Source organism: Mesoplodon bidens, assembly GCF_964165515.1.
Source record: "Mesoplodon bidens genome assembly, chromosome: 11".
Classification (NCBI taxonomy): domain Eukaryota; kingdom Metazoa; phylum Chordata; class Mammalia; order Artiodactyla; family Ziphiidae; genus Mesoplodon; species Mesoplodon bidens.
The window spans coordinates 6039000-6054996 of NC_138167.1; the positions used below are offsets into that span (position 1 = coordinate 6039000).

The 15997-nt window shown below is 47.6% G+C and overlaps 1 protein-coding gene and 1 pseudogene across 5 annotated transcripts; one reads left to right on the forward strand and one right to left on the reverse strand.

Annotated features, from left to right (window-relative positions):
- Positions 1-247: 247 nt before the first annotated feature.
- On the forward strand, positions 248-9934 carry C1S (complement C1s). 4 transcript variants are annotated; one of them, XM_081248443.1, is made up of 12 exons: positions 248-406; positions 1264-1421; positions 1658-1865; positions 2063-2240; positions 3107-3232; positions 4034-4233; positions 4654-4807; positions 5313-5428; positions 5980-6058; positions 6585-6713; positions 7266-7340; positions 8707-9934. In XM_081248443.1, exons 2-12 carry the CDS (start codon positions 1381-1383, stop codon positions 9504-9506), a joined length of 2106 nt encoding a protein of 701 aa, XP_081104569.1. In that variant the 5' UTR covers positions 248-406; positions 1264-1380; the 3' UTR covers positions 9507-9934. The 4 variants fall into 4 exon arrangements, with proteins under 4 accessions (XP_081104569.1, XP_081104567.1, XP_081104568.1 ...); XM_081248441.1 differs by having other exon boundaries at positions 1290-1421; XM_081248442.1 differs by having other exon boundaries at positions 1293-1421.
- A 3994-nt stretch (positions 9935-13928) lies between these two features.
- On the reverse strand, positions 13929-15161 carry LOC308625172 (cell division cycle-associated protein 7-like; annotated as a pseudogene). The gene has a single exon. The product of its transcript is annotated as a cell division cycle-associated protein 7-like (transcript).
- Between the last annotated feature and the right edge of the window lie 836 nt (positions 15162-15997).

Here is a 15997-nt window from a genome sequence, read left to right on the forward strand (position 1 = left end):
TCACCTGACTTCCCCGAAAACTCTGTAACACACCCTTTGGCTAAAAAGGAGCATTAGGCAATTGGTGAAATTCCCCAATCCCTCCTTTCTCCCCCTGTGGGCTGGGAAAGAGGAATCTCAGACCTCAGTATGCAGTTCTTGTTTCAAAGGCAGAGGGAGCTCCAAGATCAAGGCTGAGTTCCCCTTTCCCTAAGTCATGGTCTCCCAGCCCCCTCTTTGTTTGGATCAGGGAATTTCAGACATGCACACTGGGGTAGAGAATCACAGGAACGGAACCAGGACAGGGAGGTGGAGGTTCCTGCACCCAGGCCCTGTGCTGCTCTTCCTGGGAGCCGGCAGGGCTGCCCGGCACGCCCACTGGCAAGAGAGACGGGACTGACCCACTTGTTCCCATCAACTTCTGAAGGTAAAAACTTAAAATCAAAGAGCAGAGCTTTGATGGAGGAAAAAGGAAGGCAGAAAACTTTACATAGGAAGGTTTTGGGCAAAGATGGAGGGCTGGAAAGAGCAGAACCCAGTGGGAGAATATAAACCACTTATTTCTCTTAGGTTGACCCCATCCACCCCCATGTCACCCCACCACCTACCACTGTTTTCAGGGTTAGAAGCATATTTGGCAACACTTTTCTAAGAACTATGGGGAGATGGGTTGTCTTTTTAGTAAAGGTTAAAAAAAAAAACTGGAAAATTAAGGTAGGAAATTGAGGGAATACCTTTCCTTTCCTTTCCTGTTTCTTGTCATTCAACTGTCCCTTTTCTCCTTCCACATCCAACCCTGTCTCAGACCACTGCTCCCAAGGTCACTGCCTTCCCCTAGGAAAAGAAGCTCATTCCTCCATCAGTGGTCCTTGGGAGAAATACATGCAGTAATACACAGTCAGGAGAGCTGGTTCGAGGTGATAAGGGTGATCCTTGTCAAAAGAAGAGGGAGACATGTCATAGGTGGATAGTCATGATGGGGAAAGACTCCTGAAATCCTGAGCGGAAAAGGGGATATTTATTGTTCTGTTAGGGCAGGAGGGAGACTGACCCAGTCGGGGCTGGGGTGGGTGTTGAGGGTGAGGGAGGAGAACAGAGGAAGCAGAAAACTGGCAGAAATTACTCATTATTTTGGAGAAAAACTGGGAGAAGGTCCTGAGAAGCCAGAGGAGAAGGATAAGATGTAGTTTCAGTCTAGAACCAGGGTGAGTGTGAGAGGATGGGTGTCGTCCAGTGATGATTAATGATATGGCTCTGTTGAACCTCTGTGTTATTCTTACCAAGGTGACATTGGCCCCTTACCACCCAAGCAGGTGCCTGTGTGCTTGTTAGACAAATACAACCAGGTCTGCCACTGCTTTAGATCCAAAGTCCAGAGGTGCAGAGAGCCAGGACCAAGAGATGAGCTGCTCACCAGGGATGGACAAATTGCCAGAGATGTGGTGAGTGATCACCGGTCTACAGAGAAGTATATGGACCCCATTCCCTTCATCATCTCAAGAAAATGGCTCAGATCTGAAGCCTGGGTTTTGCTTTGACCTGGGCCTTTTTGCTTCATTCCAACCCAAGATCCTCCTGCATGTGCGGGTGCCCTTCGCCTTTCCCATCCCTTCTCCCTGCACTTGTCTGCTGGCACCTGGGTCACCCACCTCTCCATATGCCTTCTTTATTTTTTCAGGTGCATTGTCCTGTTTTCCCTTTTGGCATGGGTTTATGCTGAGCCTACTATGTATGGGGAGATCCTGTCCCCCAACTATCCTCAGGCATACCCCAATGATGTAGAGAAGTCTTGGGATATAGAAGTTCCTGAAGGGTACGGGATCCACCTTTACTTTACCCACCTGGACATAGAGCTGTCCGAGAACTGCGCATATGACTCAGTGCAGGTATACTGTAATAAGCACGTAAAGGATGGGGCTGGGCTGGTGGGCTGAGAGGATGCAGGAGGGGGTGCCACTGGCATACAGTGAGCTGTGCTCACATAGTCCTAAGATGGGAAATGGTCCAGTCTCTCTGTCCCTTTTTCTCTGACCTCCATACCAAAATATTACCCTTTCCTAGCTTCTTTTGACTCTTCTCTTAGATAATGTCAGGAGGCCTTGAAGAAGGGAAACTCTGTGGACAGAGGACCGGCAAGAATCCCAACTCCCCCGTGGTGGAAGAGTTCCAAGTCCCATACAATAAACTCCAGGTGATCTTCAAGTCAGACTTCTCCAACGAAGAGCGTTTCACTGGGTTTTCTGCGTACTACGTTGCTGTAGGTAAGGCTCACCCCTCTGTGTGCCTCATTGATCCAACCACGGGATTAGAAGCCGGACAAACATTGAGCAATGCAGGGAGTGAGGGTTCTGTTTATAACTCTTATGAAGTGTTGACTTGGCTTGGATTCTTCCATGAATTGCTTTTGTGAAATTCAAGTGCATAATGGTATTCTGGTGATGATGATAGTAATGATAAAAAAGAGATAATAAGCAGTAATTTATTGAAAACCACTATGAACTGGGCACTGCGTTAAGAACTTTACCTATATTAATTTAATCTTCACCTCAATTCTTAAACTAGGTGTTATTATATCTACTTAAAGATAGGGAAAGTAAGGACTAAGGAAGTTAAATAACTTGCCAAGACTCACACAAGGAATGTATGGTATTCAAACGCATTTAACATACGGTAAACAAACAAACTTTCAAGTTCTGTGTGAGTCTCCAGCTATCTCCAGGGTGAAATGAAGTCAGGACATCTCATAAAGCCAAAGTATTGTTTAGACTTGACAGAAGTGCCAACATCCTATAAAGTAATACATGTACCAATTGTTCCTCCCTGCAGAAGACATTATCAAGTTCAACTTGCAGAGTGTTGTCTCTGGAGCTGAAATGCTCTGTTTGTGAGAAAGGTCAAGGGTCTCTGGCATTGAGAGCTCCCCTATAGCTGTGCAATGGTAGAGCGCAACTCCGGAATCATAGTTCACAAGAGTAATATAGAATAATGCCATCCTGAAATGTGATTCATTGAATGTCTTTAAGCAACAGACCCTTCCTACTTTTCTTACCCTTGCAGTGTGGGGCTTAACCTCATTCTTCCTTCTAGGTCTCTGTCCTTGACCTCAATCTTTCTCTACTCTTTGTAGATGTAAATGAGTGCACAGACTTTGCAGATGTCCCTTGCAGCCACTTCTGCAACAACTTCATTGGTGGTTACTTCTGCTCCTGCCCCCCAGAATACTTCCTCCATGATGATATGAGGAATTGCGGAGGTGAGCTTGTCATCAAGAAGGGTGCGTGTTCCCTGGGATTTGGAATGGCTTGAGGCTTCAGTAGGGGGCTTGTCTACCCTTCGATTTTGATTAGCCTCAGCCTTGACTTGGCATCGATTTTTATTTTTTAATAGTTTACAAGCTGATTTCTTTCTTTCTTTGTTTTTTAAAATTTATTTATTTATTTATTTATTTTTGGCTGCATTGGGTCTTTGCTGCTCCACGCGGGTTTTCTCTAGTTGTGGCGAGCGGGGGCTACCCTTCTTCGTTGCACTGTGCGGGCTTCTCATTGCGGTGGCTTCTCCTGTTGCGGAGTACGGGCTCTAGGTGGGCAGGCTCAGGAGTTGTAGCACACGGGCTTAGTTGCTCCGCGGCATGTGGGATCTTCCTGGACCATGGCTCAAACCCATGTTCCCTGCATTGGCAGGTGGATTCTTAACCACTGTGCCACCAGGGAAGTCTGGCATCTATTTTTAGTTACCTGGAAACTGAAGGGGAGCTACAAGAGTGGAGGAAGACAAACCTACGGGGTCAAGTTAATTAATTGGAGAAGAGAGATAGGTGCCTGTGTCACCTTGGGGCGCTCCATAACCATGAAAGCCTCATTATCAGCAAAGTGATAGAAACCCAATAGGTATTGGGTATCTCTGCTGATATGTATTGGGTATGAAATTGTGGCATGTGGGCTTCAATCAATCAGTGAATGTGGACTGTCAATCCATGAGAAGTATCATAGGAAAAGGCAGGGGCTCCTTTGCTTGACCCTGTATTTGATTCTACTTTTCTCTTTTTCTCCCCTAGTCAACTGCAGTGGGGATGTATTCACCACACTGATTGGGGAGCTCACAAGTCCCGGTTATCCCAGTCTATACCCAGAGAACTCAAGGTGTGACTATTGGATCCTGTTGGAGGACGGGTTCCAAGTGGTGGTGACTATGCAGAGAGAAGAGTTTGATGTGGAACCTGCTGATTCTGAGGGCCACTGTGCTGACAGTTTACTTGTGCGTGATGGATGGTGAACTCTTCTCCCAACTCACACAGAGGGATTTCTCCTTGAAGACAAATTATATAGCTTTCTGTCCCTTCTTTTCTTTTTTTCCCCTCCTTCTTATTTTATTTTACTTTTTTTTTTTTTTTTTTTTTTTTGCGGTACGGGGGCCTCTCACTGTCGTGGCCTCTTCCGTTGCGGAGCACAGGCTCCGGACACGCAGGCTCAGCGGCCATGGCTCACGGGCCCAGCCGCTCCGCGGCATATGGGATCCTCCCGGACTGGGGCACGAACCCGTGTCCCCCGCATCGGCAGGCGGACTCCCAACCACTGCGCCCCCAGGGAAACCCTTATTTTACTTTTTTCCCTTCCATTTTGCCTTTTTATTTCAGTTCTTTCTGTCTTCTGAGTTCATCATTTTGTCTCTCTTCAGTTTGTCGCAGGAAACCAGCAATTTGGTCCTTACTGCGGTAATGGATTCCCTGGGCCACTAACTATTGAAACCAAGAGTAATGCTCTCAATATCATCTTCCAAACTGATGAAACAGAGCAAAAAAAGGGATGGAGATTTCGTTACCATGGAGATCGTGAGTAACTCAGAAGTTGCTCTTTGGTTGGTGGTACCAAAGTCCTTGCACAATGTAAAATCAAAACAGGTAGATTGTTGTATGGATAAGTATCCTGAGAATACTCCACTTCCTCAGCAGGACCTAAACCTGTCAGTAGTTGCTAGAAATGCCTCAACTTCTAGGAATCGTTCAACTGGACTTCTGAATGCAGACAGCTTGGGGGTGGTTCATTAGTAATGCCATATTAATTAATTAATAATTTTTTTCGCCACACCATGTGGCTTGTGGGATCTTAGTTCCCCAGCCAGGGGTCGAACAGGTGCCCTCAGCAGTGAAAGCGCCAAGTCCTAACCACTGGACCACCAGGGCATTCCCTGTCATGTTATTTTAGACACCTGCGTATTGGAATGCTGGGCGTCAGGATTGAGGATGACTGAACAACTGTAGAAAGTGTGAGAATGATGTAAATATCATAGAGATTCTCCAACGATTTGGTAAAAAGTTTTTTCCTGTCCTTTCTAAGCAATCCCTTGTCCTAAAGAAGTCACTGCCAATTCTTTTTGGGAGCCTGATAGAGCAAAATATGTGTTCAAAGATGTGGTGAAGATAACCTGTGTGGATGGGTTTGAAGTTGTACAGGTAAAGCACCGTTAGAGGCTTCTCTCTTGTCCCTAGGTCAGGATGAGCGTACTGGAATTGTCTAATCATTTACCGAGCGTCCTTGTTCCAGCAAGGTCTAACACCTTCTCCATAAAGAGAACCACTCAGGATCTTTAGTCTTTCCTTGTCAGTCATGAAGATCCGTGGACAGCTTGACATTCCCTTTTTGGCTTTGGTCTTCCTGGGGCAGGGGGGCTGATATGCTGGGACAAAGTTGTCTTTTAGCCCCAACTCCTGGGTGCTTTGGGTCATTCTGCTACGATGTCCCCAAGCTTCTTGTGGTGAGGACTCCTCATTGACCCAAGGCCAGAGAGCGATTCCATTTCTGGATTTTGATTCCCTATATCTCTCCTTATAAATTAATGGAGATGTTTATTATTGTCCATCGATTCCATTTCTGGATTTTGATTCCCTATATCTCTCTTTATAAATTAATGGAGATGTTTATTATTGTCCATCGATTCCATTTCTGGATTTTGATTCCCTATATCTCTGCTTATAAATTAATGGAGATGTTTATTATTGTCCAGGGAAGTGTGGGCTCGACATCTTTCTACTCTACTTGCCAAAGCAATGGAAAGTGGAGTAATTCCAACCTGCGGTGTCAACGTATGTACCTCTTTAAAATGGGACTCTTTTTTTTTTTCTCCCAAAAGGAATGGAAAGATTAGTGCATTAAGATACAAATGCATGGTTTCCTCTTAGGCTTGTGAGAGAGTAGATTGGGTTTTTGAAGGGAAGTCAGTCATGGAGTCCCAGCCCTGATCTGATCCCAGGCCAGCCAGACTAGCAGGTTTCTTCCAAAGAAAGAGGCTGTGAGATTGGTAGAGTTAATAGCATTATATGGGTCCGTTCCTTCAGAGGCCTCACCAATCACTGAGAACCAGGTTCATCCTTGTAGCTTTCAAGGGGCTATCAGACCTGGCAGGACTCAGTGGGCTAGGGTGTTGAGGGATGCCAGTCGGAGATCATGGCCACAGAGAGGCTGATGTGGGGGATTCATCCCAGGTGTGCTTATGGATGTGGGGAGTGGGGAAGGAGTGAAGAACACAGCTGGGAGGATGGACTGGCCCAGTGACTCCTCCTGGGAGGAAGTGGCCATCCTGACCATCTCTCTCCTGCCTTCCTCTTGTAGCCGTGGACTGTGGCGCTCCCGAACCCATTCGGCATGGTAGCGTCGAAGATCCAGAAAATACTCTACTTGGTTCTGTCACTCGCTACACTTGTGAGAAGCCATATTACTACATGGAAAATGAAAGAAGCGGTAGGTTTCTTTGACTAAAGAAAAGAGAAAGAAAGAATGAGAGTGTTGGAGGGTGAATAGCACAGTCTTCCTGGGTTGGGTACTCCCTGCGGTGGAAGCACGGAGTCCTAACCACTGAGACACCAGGGAAGTCCCCTGACCAACTATTTAATGTAGAACAGGAGTAATGCTTCCAGCTTCAGGTCATTATTCTATGACGCCTGACTTTCTCGATGGAGAGGCCTTGGTGGTGCTGGATGAAGGTCTGGATGGCTCACAATATGTCCCACTTCATTGCTTTTAATTTAATTTAATTTCTTTTCCCAGTTGAAGCACTTTCCCAGCCTCTACCGTAACCCTCTTCCTTCTGCTTTGGAGACTGTTCCTTCCCCTCCCTTGGCAGGATAGGGGCCAGAGAGATTGTTTGGAGGATGTTCTCAAGATTCTTTTCTAGTTCGTTTGATCTGATCGCCTCCTCAAATCCCAGAGGTGCTAAGGCTCTGAACGAAAAGTGGGGGACAGACTCCAGAAGATGTGATGGTGAGTGTGTCCCTGTCCCTTGTGCTGTTCCAGAGGAGTATCGCTGCGCTGGCAACGGGAGCTGGGTGAATGAGCTGCTGGGCGCAGAGCTGCCAAAATGTGTTCCAGGTAATCAGGGCTCAGGCTTGGGTAGAGAGCACAGCCACAGGTGTTGTTGCATGGGTCTCACCTTCTAAAAGTAGCTGTAATCCTCTTGGGAAGGGACTTGACAGTCTGGGCTGCCAGAGTCTAGCTCAGTGAGATGGAGACAAAGCTGGGCCGTGGACCTGCCAGGGCCTTGGGGAATTCATCAACCACACTGTCAGACCAATGGATGGGAAAGAGAAAAGTCAGCCAGTGACAGTTGGTGTCAGAGTCTGGGCCAGTTAGGTTTGGTAATGTAGATGTAGTAAGGGCGTCTGGGATTGCTAAAAACAGGGCCTGAAATAAGAGAGTGAGGAATCAACACTCAGAAACAAGACTACTCGAAGAGCCTAGTTATTATATTAAAAGTCTATCTGACAACAAGCTATAGAGGAATAAAAGAAATAAGGGGTTGCATAGAGATCAGAGTTGAGTAGAAGAAGACTCCCAGGCAAAGCCAGAATAATAATAAACATCCTCTTAGTAACAACAGTGTGATTGAGAGCTAGGGACCGAGCTAGCTCTCAATCAAGTAATCAAATGCAATCAAACAATTGCATTTATTATCTCATTCAATTAAGTCTTTGCAACAATGCTCTGGGGTAGGTGTTTTTGGTTCCGTTTTACAGTTGAGGGAATTCAGTGCAAGTTCACGGAGTTAGGAAGGGGCATGGGTAGGCTTTGAACCCAGGTCTGTCTGTTATGCTCAACTCAGAGTCCATTCAGGCTGACTAGTGAGGAATTTGGGAAAGCCAACTTGATCTGAAATAAAATTCCGTTTTAGTTATATTCAGTAACGGCAAAGCAATCAAACCTGGATCCGGTCAATGGGGGATGAGATGAAAGATGGAAAAAGAGAACCTTCCACAGGTTACAAGGAGGGGCTAGCTGCAATTAGGACTTGAGAAAAGAAGGTGATAAGTGTTTGATCTGGGCATCAGAGGAAGGTAGAATGCTCACTTCCCCCAACACCTGTATGAGGACAGGGTTGCCCAGCTCTGGCTCCCAGCTGGGCCCCTGGCCCCATGTGCCGAGCCTGGGGTGAAGTGTCCTCCCCACGCTGTGAGTTAAGCTGTCCATAGTGTGAGGTTCGTTTGGGTTCAGTAATTCGCACACAGCCTCAGTTTAAACCAGTCTTTCCCACAAGCCTGCTTTTGGCACTGGCAAAGCGGGATGTTTGGTCCTTTAGGTCAGTTCAGGATGAGTCAGGTGCTGAGATCGTTGACCAACTATTTGGCCATCTTGTGCTGAGAACGCTGAGGCCCAGCAGGTGTTTGAGTGGCTGTAGGATTTTCAGGGGGGCCAGCAATCTACCCTGCTCCCTTCCCACCTTGCTTTTGTTCCTCCCTAGTCTGTGGCGTCCCTGGTGAGCCCTTTACAGAAAAACAGAGGATATTTGGAGGCTCCATTGCAAAGATTGAAAATTTCCCCTGGCAAGTCTTCTTCTCGAACCCCCGGGCCGGCGGGGCTCTCATAGATGAGCACTGGGTGCTGACAGCTGCCCACACCGTGGAGGGGAACCATGACCCGGTGATGTACGTTGGATCTACCTCAGTGGTCACTTCACAACTGGCAAATGCCCAGATGCTCACTGCTGAGAAAGTGTTCATTCATCCTGGTTGGAAGGACCTGGATGCCTCGGAAATACGGAAGAATTTTGACAATGACATTGCGCTGGTGCGGCTGCAAGACCCAGTGAAAATGGGACCCACTGTCTCCCCTATCTGCCTGCCAGGTGCCTCCTCAGAATACAACCCCTCCGTGGGAGATCTGGGGCTGATCTCAGGCTGGGGCCGAACAAATGCCAAAGATCATGTCATTAAGCTCAGAGGGGCAAAGTTACCTGTTGCTCCCTTAGCAAAGTGCCGGGAGGTGAAGGGGCTAAACCCCGGAATAGATATAAATTCCTTTGTTTTCACTGAGAACATGATCTGTGCTGGAGGTGAGAAAGGTGTTGATAGCTGTGAAGGGGACAGCGGTGGGGCCTTTGCTCTACAGGTCCCTAATGAAGAGAACCCCAAATTCTATGTCGCTGGCTTGGTGTCCTGGGGCCCCCAGTGTGGTACCTATGGGATCTACACTCGTGTCAAGAACTACATTGACTGGATCATGAAGACGATGCAGGAAAATAGTGCCCCCAGTGTAGACTAACCGTACAGGTCCCACCAGCCTCTCTAAGGGCTGTGACCCATCTGTTGCTTTCTGTTCTTCATAATAATCCCATTATTTCACCATGACTGAGAGAAGACATGGGAGTATGATTTAACTAGAACTTGATTGTTGGGATACCTGGTTGGAGGTGGGGTTGGATCATGTAGTTGTGTTGGTCATTCAGTGTAGTTGGAGTCCCTGGGGTCCTCTCCCCTGAATCTGTCCTGTGGACAACAGTGTGGGAAGGGACGCTTATCTTGGACTGTTCCACCGGGAGCCCTCTTTCCTGATGATTGCCTCCTGTTCCAGTTCTGACTCTGCAATTCATTGTGGGGCACACCCCTGATTTTTGTTACCCCTTTACCTGTTTGCAGTTTATCATTATCAGTGTCTACTATCTACCGGTAATAAAGCATGTTTATAACCCAGTTCTGGCTGACTTGTCTTATTCCACATCAAGACTTCAGCACCATAGGAAGGGAGTGCGATGGGCTGTTGTGTCCTGGGAATTTGGGCCCCTAGCAGCTAATATTTGACTGTCATGAAAACAGGGAACTCAGTTTCTCTCCTCTCTTCCAATTGACATTTACTGAGTATTGTGGATTTAGCATCATGTCAGCACAAGGTACCGTGTTCTGTTTTTGAAATTCATCAAATGTACTTGAACCTCACTGAGACATCCACATACAACAGTTAGAATTGGCTGTTGAAGATCTTTAAGTCTAAAATTTTGTGGTATAAATTGTTTCAATATGTCTCCTGAAAATGAATTTTCCTTTAGTGCACATTTGTATAATACAATATTATGACTCAATGAAAAAGAAAAACAAAAGAAATTCAGCATGTGCTCATCCGCTTTCCTGGTGGTTTTGGTTAATTTGTCAGTCAGGCAACAATGTCTTCTCTGGCTTGAACTCTGCACTGAGATGTTACACCTCATCTTGGTGAGGAAGGACCCAGACTCCCTTCTACTTTTTTCCAAGGGAACAGAAAAACAAACAAGTGAACAAACAAACAACTCCTCATCACCACAAAATGATTAGTGGTGAAAAAGGACCAGACAATAGAGACTAGTATTTTTTTTTAATTGAAGTATAGTTGATTTACACCCTTGTGAATATATATATATATATTCTTTTTCATATTCTTTTCCATTAGGGTTTATTACAGGATATTGAATATAATTCCCTGTGCTATATAGGGGCACCTTGTTTTTCATCTATGTTATATATAGTAGTTTGGAATCTGCTAATCCCAAACTCATAATTTATCCCTTCCCCCGCTTTCCCCTTTGGTAACCATAAATTTGCTTTCTATGCAGAGATTAGTATTTTTTAAACTGAGGACAGAAGAGCTATCTTAGGGTGGCCATTGCCCTAACAAGGTGTCTTACGAAAGCCATGGCCTGAGATTAAGAGTTCAGGGACACTCTGGTCTGTTTGACGTGACACGTGGCTTTCAGGAGAACAGTTTTTATCAGAAGCCAAAAGGGGTATATTTGTGGCCCATCAAGAAAGGACTTTGATCTTCCATGGACCAAAAGGGCAAAATTCAACAGCGGACGTTAGGCTGGTGGTTAACACAACGTGAAGTAACCAGAACTCTAATCAGAAGGTCTGAAGAACCAAATGGGACTTCCCTGGTGGTGCAGTGGTTAAGAATCGGCCTTCCAAGGCAGGGAACACGGGTTCGAGCCCTGATCCAGGAAGATCCCACATGCCGCAGAGCAACTAAACCCGTGCACCACAACTACTGAGCCTGTGCTCTAGAGCCTGCAAGCCACAACTACTGAGCCTGTGTGCCACAACTACTGAAGCCCGCATGCCTCGAGCCCGTGCTCTGCAACAAGAGGAGCCACCGCAATGAGAAGCCCGTGCACTGCAACGAAGAGTAGCCCCCGCTCGCCGCAACTAGAGAAAGCCCGTGCATAGAAATGAAGACCCAACACAGCCAGAAAAAAAAAAAACAAAAACCCAACAATAGGAAGCTACTGGAAGTATCGTGTCATATCAACCAAGCAGCATAAAGCCATTTACTTTATTCCTTAACTCTACACCTGCCAACTACCTCCCCCTACCTGCCTGTTGTTACGTGTGCCATGGAGTTGACAGTGGACACTGGACTACGGAGTCTTGGGCAGGAGAAGGGTGATTCCTCTAGAGAAAAAAGAAATTGGAAAAATATTAAGAAACATGCTTGTGATATAGAAATTTTCCTTCTTTTTAATAATTGCAGGAGTAGGACAAAAATCAACCTGGAATCTGACAAATAACAAAAAAAGGAAGTCCATCCCTGCCAGAGAGAATCTTTTTTATTTATTTATTTATTTTACCGGTGCGCGGGCCTCTCACTGTCGTGGCCCCTCCCGTTGCGGAGCACAGGCTCCGGACGCGCAGGCTCAGCGGCCATGGCTCACGGGCCCAGCCGCTCCGCGGCATGTGGGATCTTCCTGGACCGGGGCATGAACCCGTGTCCCCTGCATCGGCAGGCGGACTCTTAACCACTGCGCCACCAGGGAAGCCCTTCACTACATTTTTTTTTTTTTTTCGGTACGCGGGCCTCTCACTGTCGTGGCCTCTCCCGCTGCGGAGCACAGGCTCCGGACGCGCAGGCTCAGCGGCCATGGCTCACGGGCCCAGCCGCTCCGCGGCATGTGGGATCTTCCCGGACCGGGGCATGAACCCGTGTCCCCTGCATCGGCAGGCGGACTCTTAACCACTGCGCCACCAGGGAAGCCCTTCACTACATTTTTTTTTTTTTCGGTACGCGGGCCTCTCACTGTTGTGGCCTCTCCCGTTGCGGAGCACAGGCTCCGGACGCGCAGGCTCAGCGGCCATGGCTCACGGGCCCAGCCGCTCCGCGGCATGTGGGGTCTTCCCGGACCGGGGCACGAACCCGTGTCCCCTGCCTCGGCAGGCGGACTCTCAACCACTGCGCCACCAGGGAAGCCCCAGAGAGCATCTTTCGTCTATCTGGGTTCTGCCCTCACGGATGGGCTGAGGTACTGGTGAAAGGATTCGCTCGTCGCTGCTGCCTTGGACCGTCGGGTGGGTCTGTGTTTGGGCATCATTAGCTGTTCTGCCAGATCATTCCCCTGGGTGAGGCGCAGGGTGGGGTTTTAAGTGAATCCCCATCAGAGACTTGGGAGCTGGGAAAGGCTCATCACCAGGGCCTAGAGGGCTAGAAAATCATTCACTGTGGCTTAAAAGACATCAATCGTACGGCCTTGCAAGTCGCTTGGGAATAACATGTGTGCTTCACCTGAAACTCAGGAAAACACTTAACTTTAAAAAAAGCAGGTGAATTGTCACATTTCTTTGGTCAGAAGAAACTGGACTGGTGGCTCAGCTCCTCATGCTGGGGGAAGAAAATGGAGCCAAGAGGACTTTAGGGGAAGGACCCTAGTTGAAACAGGACTAGCCCAGAAGGGGCTTGAGGGATATGGGATTCTCAAAAGTTGCTTTTATCATGATTTCTAGAATCAGAAAAATATTCTATGAAAATGTGACTTTTTACTTTCTGCATAGCTGGTCTTCTTAGTTTTCAATTTTCCATGCAACATAATCAAGAATTTATTTGAAACATCCTATGATATGAACTGAAATAAACTTGGCAAACTACAATTATCCTGACGTTTTATTCCATGAATTCAAATCGACCTACTCCTGAAGGCTCCCTGTCCCAATTCCCCAGGATGGCTTTTCTACAATGATTTCAAGTGTAGCGCTACCCGAGAACCTTCGGGGCATGACTGTATGGGCCTGATGCACTTGGTGGAAGAAATCAGCAGCAACTAAGCTTCAACTGTGACAACTTGAATAATAAGCACAATACACGCAATATTCTCCTGAAAGGCCTCCAAAGTCATATACTCCACTTGACATCAATCACCTAATTTTTCCACATGGTTTTAAGACTTTTGTGCCTTGATTCTGTTAAAAATGTCAACAAACACTAAATCAGACCCAGTGTTTTCATGTAAGCAAGTTAGAGGACTAGTCTCTGGAATTTGATAGATGTAGCTAGTTAACACTACTACTGCATTTCTAAGTGCTTGGTTTTTTGGGTGGATTCCAGGGCTATTTTAACACCAATTAAATCAAACATACTTTCATAAAATTGTCATTTAAAGAGGATTCTGAAACTACATGATGGAAGAGAACCACTGGAAATAAGTGGGGGATGGCATGGGGTGAGGGGTAGGGGGGAAAGCAAAGGAGAAACTGTAGGAGGGCAGAGTACAGCTGGCACTATATCTCTGTGATGCTCAGACACACTTGCGTGTCTAATGATATTAACTTGATTTGCCTATAAGACACACTGATCATCAGAATTCTTAACTTGGCTTTCAATCACGTGACAAAATTGAAAAGTTTAACAAGGAAGGTTTGTGAAGTGGAAGGCAGGTAGTGGGTTTTCCAATTATGATGCTTGCATTTCCAACTCCTGTTTTAGACTTTTCAAGTAAGCGTGCACGTTCCCGAAGCTATGGTACTTGGCTAAGTACACGAGCACCCCCGTCGCACACCGCCCCTCTCCCTGCTGACAGAAGCTGCAGTTGCAGATCCCACAACGTGGTGGGCAGTGCCCGTTTGGGTCTAGCAGAGCATCCCTGACTTCTTCACCATAAACGGTTTCTAGAGCAGGGACCGCAGAACTGGCCTCGAACGCCCCAGCACTCTGGGTTTCTGCAGTTTGTCTTGGTATCGATAGTTTTCTGGCGGCACTGATGACAAGTCGATCCCAATGAGCGGTTATAGATCTTCTCACCAGAGTTGTTGCAGATGTTGTCCAATTCTTCCCATGTGATTTCGTCCACGGCGCGAATATATAGGGAAGGGTCATGGAGCCGGGGCGATGACTTTGGGGCATGTCATTTTCGTTCATGTAGCCGGCCAGGGGCTTCCTATTTCTCACCAACATGTCCTCCTCCTCCCCCCCCTCCCCCCCCTCCCCCCCCCTCCTCTGTAGGCAGGGCGCTGAGCCACCCAAGGACCTGGGATCTTGACCTGGTGAAAGGACGAGCTCTCTGCTCAGGGTTTCTCCTGCAGGATACACCTGGGAATGTGTGCCTTCGGGGTGTCTTTGGACGTGAACTGGGGTCTGGCAGGGAACGCCTTCCAGGGAAGGAGCCAGGGAAGCTTTCTAATTCTGACATTAGTTTTGCAAGCATTGCTTTGTTTCGCTTTATATTTAAAGCCCTTTTCTCCCAAAAATTCATGCCACTTTCGTCTTCTGAAACAGAATTGGAATCGGTCAAGGAATTCTCTGAGGGCTCGGGGTGGGGATGGGGCCGCTGCTCTTTTGCTGGCTGCTCCCCCGGTGTTCCTTTTCTTTTTCTTTTTTAAAATTTATTTATTTTACTTATTTATTTTTGGCTGCGTTGGGTCTTCGCTGCTGCGCATGGGCTTTCTGTAGTTGCGGAGAGCGGGGGCTACTCTTCGTTGTGGTGCACGGGCTTCTTATTGCGGAGCACGCGTGGGCTCTAGGCGCGCGGGCTTCAGTAGTTGCGGCACGCGGGCTCAGTAGTCGTGGCGCACGGGCTTAGCTGCTCCGCGGCATGTAGGATCTTCCCAGACAAGGGCTTGAACGCGTGTCCCCTACACTAGCAGGTGGATTCTCAACCACTGCGCCACCTCGGTGTTTCGAGTTGGGAATTTCATGGCCACCCGGAGAGGTCCGGAACGTCTTCACTGACTTCGCTCCGACAGCCGCACGGTCTGCCCGCAGCCTCATTCCACCTCTGAGAAACCGCAAAACGATTCATCCTCTGAGTCGGTATGAAAAACACTGGCCAGTTCGTTAGTGACGTCTGGCCTTGGTTTCTGTAAAAATCCACAGTGGTCTAACACATCTTGCACCTCACTTTCTGAAAAGCTGCAGAAAGATTCATTAGCAGAGTCCTCATAAAAAACATTTGCCGGTTCTTCACTGATAGCTGACCTGAATTTAGGTTTTGTGTTCGCAAAATTATCAGAAGCAAAGCTGTCACAACTGTCATCAGACGATGACAAGGTTTCCATGGAAATCAGCTTCACATACCTGAATATCTTGAAGTTCTTCTTTGCTCTGCCATCCTTTTGCAGCATGTGGCGAGCGCTGATGCTGGGGCCAGCTCTGGGAGCGGGGAGAGCCCAGCAGCCTCGCCCATCGCCGTCCCACCTCTCAGGGGGCGGAGCCCCAGCCGCGCGGGCCGGCGGGCGAGGTGCGCAGAGCCCGGGTGGAGGGCAGCTGTTTGTTTGGTTGGTTTTTTAAAATTAATTAATTAGTTAATTCATTAATTAATTAATCTTTGGCCGCCTTGGGTGTTCATTGGGTAGCGTGGGCTTCGCATTGCAGTGGCTTCCTTCCTTGTGCAGCTCCGGCCTCTAGGCACGCAGGCTTCAGTAGTTGTGGCTCGTGGGCTCTAGAGCACAGGCTCAGTAGTTGTGGTGCACAGGCTTAGTTGTTCTGTGGCATGTGGGATCTTCCTGGACGAGGGCTCGAACCCG

Excerpts from the sequence above, each read along its gene's own strand:
- C1S (XM_081248443.1), top strand. The coding sequence starts at position 1,381 with ATGAGCTGCTCACCAGGGATGGACAAATTGCCAGAGATGTG. Across the intron at positions 2,241-3,106 it reads TGCGTACTACGTTGCTGTAG|ATGTAAATGAGTGCACAGAC; the intron begins GTAAGGCTCACC and ends TACTCTTTGTAG. Across the intron at positions 3,233-4,033 it reads TGATATGAGGAATTGCGGAG|TCAACTGCAGTGGGGATGTA; the intron begins GTGAGCTTGTCA and ends TTTCTCCCCTAG.